Source organism: Wolffia australiana, chromosome 12 (assembly GCF_029677425.1).
Source record: "Wolffia australiana isolate 7733 chromosome 12, ASM2967742v1".
Classification (NCBI taxonomy): Eukaryota; Viridiplantae; Streptophyta; class Magnoliopsida; order Alismatales; family Araceae; genus Wolffia; species Wolffia australiana.
In genome coordinates, this window is record NC_135846.1 from 8,618,579 (window position 1) to 8,626,033 (window position 7,455).

At 39.5% G+C, this 7,455-nt stretch overlaps 1 protein-coding gene across 1 annotated transcript; it reads left to right on the forward strand.

The window, feature by feature from the left end:
• Positions 1-3,006: 3,006 nt before the first annotated feature.
• On the forward strand, positions 3,007-3,653 carry LOC144710324 (uncharacterized). The gene has a single exon (XM_078584059.1). The coding sequence runs from the start codon at positions 3,192-3,194 to the stop codon at positions 3,534-3,536; it is 345 nt and encodes a 114-aa protein (XP_078440185.1). The 5' UTR covers positions 3,007-3,191; the 3' UTR covers positions 3,537-3,653.
• The last annotated feature ends 3,802 nt before the right edge of the window (positions 3,654-7,455 follow it).

The window sequence follows — 7,455 nt, forward strand, 5'->3', positions numbered from 1 at the left end:
AAAATGACTTTAATGAAATTTTGTTATAGAATTTCAAATGGGTATATTTAAATAATATACTATTACTCTTCTCTTTTTGTCTTTTTCATAATGTGTCACATGGCATGACGAGAGCCATCGATTGCGGATGACGAGGAAAAATCTCAACCAATCATTACATTAAATGCTAGGAGAAGACAAAACCCTTACCAAACGATGTGACAGTGCTGACATGAACGAACAGAAAGAAATATTTTGATTAAATCAACTATAAGGAATAGTCCAACTTCTAGATGGAACACCTATTCATATTTATTATCCAATTATGTTTCTGTTGTCATAATTGGAACGATAGCATCCTAACCGACATCATGATTAAAATAATACAAACTGGGTAAAGTTTGATGGCAGGATGTAACATGAGTCGATAATGGGTCTCATTATGTTTTCATTCGAAGGTCAGGATAGATGGTTTATGACAGAGTGGATTCTGTCCCATTATGTTTTTATATGTCAATAAAACTGGCACACACTGTCTTTGCTCAACATTCCAGAAACCAGGGTGATCGGAATGGATGATGCTCATGTACTTTAATAACGACAAGATAAATGATATACAAATTTTAATCCATAACATCCAATAATACTCATCTTATTTTAATATTGATAAAATATCCTAAAATATTTCAAAATTTAAGGACGAAGTGGATAGAATTCAACAATGATGAATAATCCAGGCCTATGCAACACCATGGTCTCAGGACAGATGATGGGACAAAATGAATAAAGCCCCTATGTAACCATATATGGTGCATCATGGCTCCTACATGGTTACCGTGTAATTTTTAAAATTCATAATAAACTATAAATTCATAATAAATTCATAATTCTCGAACAGTTAGCGGAAAGAAGAACTGTTCGCGAATAGGTGGCATTCCGAAGAAAATGTTTTCTTACAGTATAATAACTTTCTTATTTTATAATAATAATAGTTCATGTTCGCGAACGAACATGAACTATTATTATTTCCCCACCTCCCCCTCTCATCTCCTCTGACCCCTCCCCTCTTGCCTCACTCTCTCTCGCTCTCACTCTCCCCGCCCCTCTCTCCTGTGCCCCCTCTCTCTCTCTCTCTTCTCGACCCCTCTCTCGTGCCCACTCTCTCTCTCTCTTCTCGCCCCCCTCTGCCTACGGCCGTGGCTCCCCCCTCTCTCTCTCCCCGCCCCCTCTCTCCCCTGCCTCTCTCCCCTGCTCCTCTGCTCCTCGTTCCACTCTCTATCTCTAGGTATTCCTAGATAGGGTTTGATGGTCCCAGTCTGGTCCGTACTTTTAGCAAGGACCTAAACCTTACCTAAGGGTCGGTCCCGGTCCTGTCCGGTCTTGTCCGGTCCTGGTCCAGTCATGTTGACTAGTCAAAGTCAAAGAAAAAAATCAATAAAAATGGTATGTAATTCTCATCAAATGGAAAATTTATTGCAAAGTCACTTATAAAGCCCATCTTGAAAATTGAAAAGACTAATAAAATAAAAAGAGGAAAAGAAAAGAAGATTGAAAGATGAATAATTGAACAATACAAGAAGTTTTAAAGAAGAAGAAAGGAAGATGAAACGGAAGAAGGTAAAGACGCATAATGAGAAATAAGAAAATCAGGAGAAAGAGGAAGAAGGAAAATAGTATGAAAAAGATAACGAAGGATAAAAGGTAAAAGAAGACAAGAAAAGGAGAAGACTCACAGAGCGAGAGAGAGAGAGAGAACGGGAGAGAGAACGGGAGAGAGAACGTGAGAGAGAGAGAGAGAGAAGAGCGTGCGAGAGAGCGAGAACGGGAGAGAGAGAGAGCGTGCCAGGGAGAAAGAACGGGAGAGAGAGTTCGAGAGAGAAGAGAGCGTGAAAGAGAGAGAGAATGGGAGAGAGAAAAGAGAGCGTGTGCGAGAGAGAAGAGAGCGTGCGAGAGAGCGAGGACGGGAGAGAGAGAGCGTGAAAGAGAGAGAGAGAATGGGAGAGAGAAAAGAGAGCGTGTGCGAGAGAGAATAGAGCGTGCGAGAGAGCGAGGACGGGAGAGAGAGAGCATGCGAGAGAGAAAGAACGGGAGAGAGCGTTTGAGAGAAGAGAGCATGAGAGAGAGAGAGAGAATGGAAGGGAGCGTTTGAGAGAGAAGAGAGCATGCGAGAGAGAGAGAGAGACAGAGAGAGAGAATGGGAGAGAGCCTTTGAGAGAGAAGAGAGCATGCCAGAGAGAGAGAGAGAGAAAGGGAGATAGAGAAGAGGGCGTGAGAGAGAGAGAGAGAACGGGAGAGAGAGAAGATAGCGTGAAACGGGAGAGAGCGTTCAAGAGAGAGAGAACGGGAGATAGAGAAAAGAGCGTGAGAGAGAGAGAGAGAGAGAGCAGAGAGCGTGCAAGAGAGAACAAGAGAGAGAGAGAGCGCATGAGAGAGAACAAGTAAGAGAGTGAGAGAGCATGAGAGAGGTCAAGAAAGAGAGCACGAGAGAGAAAGCGAGAAAGGGAGGGAGAGAGAAAGGGAGAAAGGGAGGGAGAGAGAAAGCGAGGGAGCCAAAGGGAGAGCAGGGGGGCCGACGCGGTCGGTGAGAAGGGGGAGCTGCCGAGCTGGGGATGAAAAATATTATATTATTTATATATATTTTAATCCGGTCCCGGTCCCGGTCCCGGTCCGGTTTGACCATCGGACCGGATCCGGCCCGACCAACCGGTCCACCCTAAATGGTGGACCGGCGGTCCCGGTTCGGTCCGGTCCTACCGGTCCCCGGTCCAAAATGTCAAAGCCTATTCCTAGGTATTCACCATAAATTTACAACCGTTCTCTTTGCGTTCCGTCATCCGTTCTGTCCATCCCCTTGGCAGAAAAGAACTGATAAGAAAACTGCTAATTCCCGTTCCGTCCATTCTGATCTGTCATCCGTCCTCGGGTCCTACAGGAGCATGAGAGAAACCCAATAATCCATTAAGGTATTTACTGTCCGACGCTAAAACCTCGTGAAGGCCATCATTTGCCGCGGGGGGCGGTGGAGGAGATGAAGATCGATCGGCCATGGCGACGAGCCCACCTGTATAAATCCCCCCACTTCAATGGCGCCATGACGAACCAGACAAAGAAGAAGAAGAAGCAGTAGCGGAAGAAGAGGAAGAAGAAGAAGAAGAAGAAGAAGAAGAAGAAGAAGAAGAAGAAGAAGAAGAAGAAGAAGAAGAAGAGAAGACATGGTGGCGGCTGCCGTCGCAGCGTTGGACGTGATAATGCAGCAGCGGTGGCGGAGTTCGCCTCTTCATGGGTCTTCACCGTTCTTGTTTCTGCTTCTGCAGCTCGTCGTCGCCGTTCTGGTCTTCGTCTCCACCCGTCCGCCGCCTCCTACGGTGGCCGTCGAAGCAGGTGGCTCGCCGGAGGAGCGCTCGCCTTCGGCGGAGTGGGAGGCTTTGCGGCGAGCCGCCGGCGGCGTTGAGGAGGAGGACGGCGGCGTTGAAGAGCTCAACAGGAGGGTGGAGGCGTTCATTGCTTCTTTCAGGCAACAACTCCGGCTTGACTCCCTCTCCTTCGATCTTTCGTAGAATGTTTTTCGAGCCTGGCTTTGTTTGATACTTTGAAGTAAGGCAGGAGTTTAGACGATGGTGATGGTTTCGCATGTTGTCTTGAGTGATATATTTTCTTCAATCATCGTTGATGAACCCATGTTGTTTGGTCTCTCATTAGAGATACTGGTTATTGCTGAAACTGATAATGCAAGCTCTATTGTTGATCTCCAAAGTAGTTTATGTAGTTTCAGAGGATGAGAATATCCCCTGATATTGAGTGGAAATTATTCAAAAGGTTTATTGATTTTTGAAACAGGAGATCCAGATTTGTTTAGATTCCAACTTCTCAGAGTGAAGGATATGTATCAAGGAGATATGAGATTTGCAAGCTACCGGTGATGATAATTCATTCACAAGAAATGACAACATCAGTAGTGAGAAAAAAAGTCTTTCTAATTTGGCATTGGCCTAATTTTCTCGACATGAAATCGCCGTTTATTGCATTTATGTTGGAGAATCCTCAAATTTGGGGGTATCACTATCAAATAAACAAATATGTAATCTAACATAACCGAATGAAGAACAAAATTCTAAGGAGCACAGAATACCAATGAAAGGGTGGAGCATTTAATGTTTCAAGCTTCCCACAGAGGATGAATCTGTACTCAATGAAATGCAATTAGCATTTCATGAAAAGTATACTTAATCACAGTGAAATGATGTGTGATGTATGTAGCTATATGATCCTAAAAGATTCAAGCTAGAGCTCTGAAGATTTATTTTTTGTATATTTTTTAGATTATCCCCAATTAATGCATCAAAAATATAATGAAATCATATACATATGTATCTTTCTATTTTTCCCCTATCATCTATTTTCTAATGAAGTGAAATTAAATTGACTATACCATACTAGCTTAATTGTGACATGTTTTGCTTTGGAACACAAACATAACTACTGTTAGATCTTCAGATTGAATGGCAGAGATAGCACGATAATAAATACCAAGATAAACTAGGTCTTTTATCTTTTTGTGTTACCAAAAAAATTTCAGTAGCAATGTTTGATTTCTAAGGGCTATATTCATCACAAAGAAGTATTTTTATCAACGTCTAGAGGGAATTGTCATCATATTCTGAACTTTAAAATGGGTTATAGTTTGAGCTTTTAAATGATCATTCTTTCTATTTATTTTCCATGTTGAATTTTTTTCATTTCATACATAAAATATTTTTTCGTTACGCTGTAATGATTACTATGAGCATACATGTCTTTACAATCCATCTAAATATACTAATATCTAAATTCACAGCTTTGATCATATTTATACTTCGTAGTATGACAAAACCTGATAGGTTTTACATGGTCTGAAAACCAATCACACTTCCATATCGTGTTTATGTTAATTGAATAGTATGTATTCAGTATTATTCTTGTATGATGCTTGTAATGAAGTCATTGAATACATAAAATGACAGATTGAAGTATGATGAATAGTCTTTAAACATATGTTCTTAGCACTCCCATTTAAATGATACTAGAGAAGATAATCTACATATCAAGATATTACTATCTAATCCCACTCATATGATGAAGATGACCAATCCATTAGTGTGTAAACACAAATGCTATATAGTTGGTGCACTTTAGGAAAGAGTTCAGAAAATTGATTCCTGTAAATTCGAAAATGATATTATATCAAAGACAATGTAAACAGAGTAAGGGGATTATGAGATCATCAATGGATATTGTGAGACCACCTAGCCAATAATACCTCCATGTTTTGTTTGAGTTCATTGAAGATATGTTTATTCATTATTATTCTCGTGTGATATTTATAATGAAGTCCATGAGTATGTCCAATGACCTAGTGAATTATGATGAGATCATAATACGACGAGTACTATTATTTAAACATGTATTCTGAGTATTACTATTTGATGGATAGTCGAGATGGACATTGAAATATCTGAATAGACTAGCACTATCTGATCCTACTTATATGAGAAATATGTTTGATCTTGTGGATGTTTGTGTGGAGAATAAGGATTTATAGTGGGTGCTCTTCAAAGAATGAGTTCACAGAATTGATCTGTCTGAATCCCTAAATGGTATTATACCTAAATGACAATCATGCTGATTCATGTCACAGTTGTATAAGTGGTCCATTGACCTGAGACACTAAGGACATCTCATTGATGGATGGCTATGTTCTGACTGCATCTTATGAATCTTAAATCATGGGATTCAAATAAGTCTTAGCTTGGATATAGTTAGAAGTACATAGAGATGATTGAGTGGTCAAGAGGAGATTGACTTAAAGAATATGATATAGTCAAATAATTGGAAGATGTAGTAAGGACATTGGAGCAGACATTCTACAATAATCCCCATTATGCTTCTGTAATAACTGATTGATAGATTTGGGTTTCACACTTAACTATATTCTTAGTCGTTCCTAATTCTTACACAGATGAAGGATTATACATGTATGGTAAGTGATGACAGGAAAGGTTTCTTGCGAGAGTTCTTTTGATACTTTGTGTCTTCTAGAGCATGAGGCGTAGCTTGTCCTTCCAAGAGCTAGAAACCTAACCTATCAATTAGTTTAAATCAAACCTTAGTAAATTAATCTATATGCTGATATAATTAATTAATAAGGTTGGCTAATAATTAACTAGAATGATACGTAGGGCTACAATATCACATGCATAATAAAATAGAGGTATTGTGGACCATTCCCATGGGGACTATGAAGGGAGAGCACTAATGGGTAGAAAAATACCTATGATTAACTTAAAATTTTTTTAATAAAAAGGGGAGGGCCATCCATTTTAGGCACACAAGTCAGACATTGCTGGTTACATCCTCCCTACATTCCTTGTCATTTCTCCCTTCAACCAATAAGAGTGTATTCATGGTGACAAGAGCTTCAAAAAGCATTAAATAAGTGGAGATCCAAGATCACCTTAATCACGTGGATACTTCTAAGGTCAAGTGAATAGCTTTAAAATACTCCTCAAAGGAGTAAGTCAAGGGTGGAACAGGTTACCCACAAGGTGTGCAATGTTTGTTTTGCTTTAGATGTTTGTTTTAGTTTCCATTTGCTGAAAATATTATTTTCTAGATTTCAATCAAGCCCAAAAACACAACAATCCTTCACCCAAGATGTAAGAGGAGACAGCTCAAGAAAGATGATGAAATGAAGTCCGAGGGAATGGTAGTGTATTGTTGGATAAGTAGATTTATGACTGTTTCACAAAAACGGCAACACCAACTAGCAAGATCAATTAGGGTTTGATAGCTGATCGTACCCTTTTTCATCCTGAAAGGATTAAGAGGATGGGGGGTTATACATAAATACTAATTAATAATGACAAGATCTGTGAGATAATTATCACGTTCCTTCGTATCATCTACAAAACAATATATTGCTTTCCACCCCTCTAGTCGGCAACTTAACTAGCTGATTGGGTAAACTTGATCCTTAGTTAATTATAAATTTTGGAAAAAAAATATTGTGTCTTAAGTCATTAAAGAGATTGGTACATGGGCCTAGACGCTCGCGCACACAATATTTTGGATGATAGTGGAAATACTCTAAATAGGGTATATTTCATGAAATATTCCGAGGGACAAGTACCTTCATAAAAAAATTCCCAAGTATTTTTTTATGTAAACGTCTCAAATATTATACGCAGAGGGGGCCCCAATTTTATACTCATTCGAGTGATTGTTGAATGCTCCTCATTTTCTTCTCTTGCTCTACTTAAGGGTTTCTTCCAGTAAAACTAGATGCGGTGAGAATATTCTGTTAGATTTCTTAAGGCTCTATTTTGGGAGAATAAAGAGCTAAAAAATTGTTGAATAAACTCATCAAAAGAATTAGGTGATTATAGAAGTTGTTCTGTGCCAAGCGATATGATCATTTATGCTTTCGATCCAGTATGTCAC

Excerpts from the sequence above, each read along its gene's own strand:
- LOC144710324 (XM_078584059.1), top strand. The coding sequence starts at position 3,192 with ATGGTGGCGGCTGCCGTCGCAGCGTTGGACGTGATAATGCAGCAGCGG.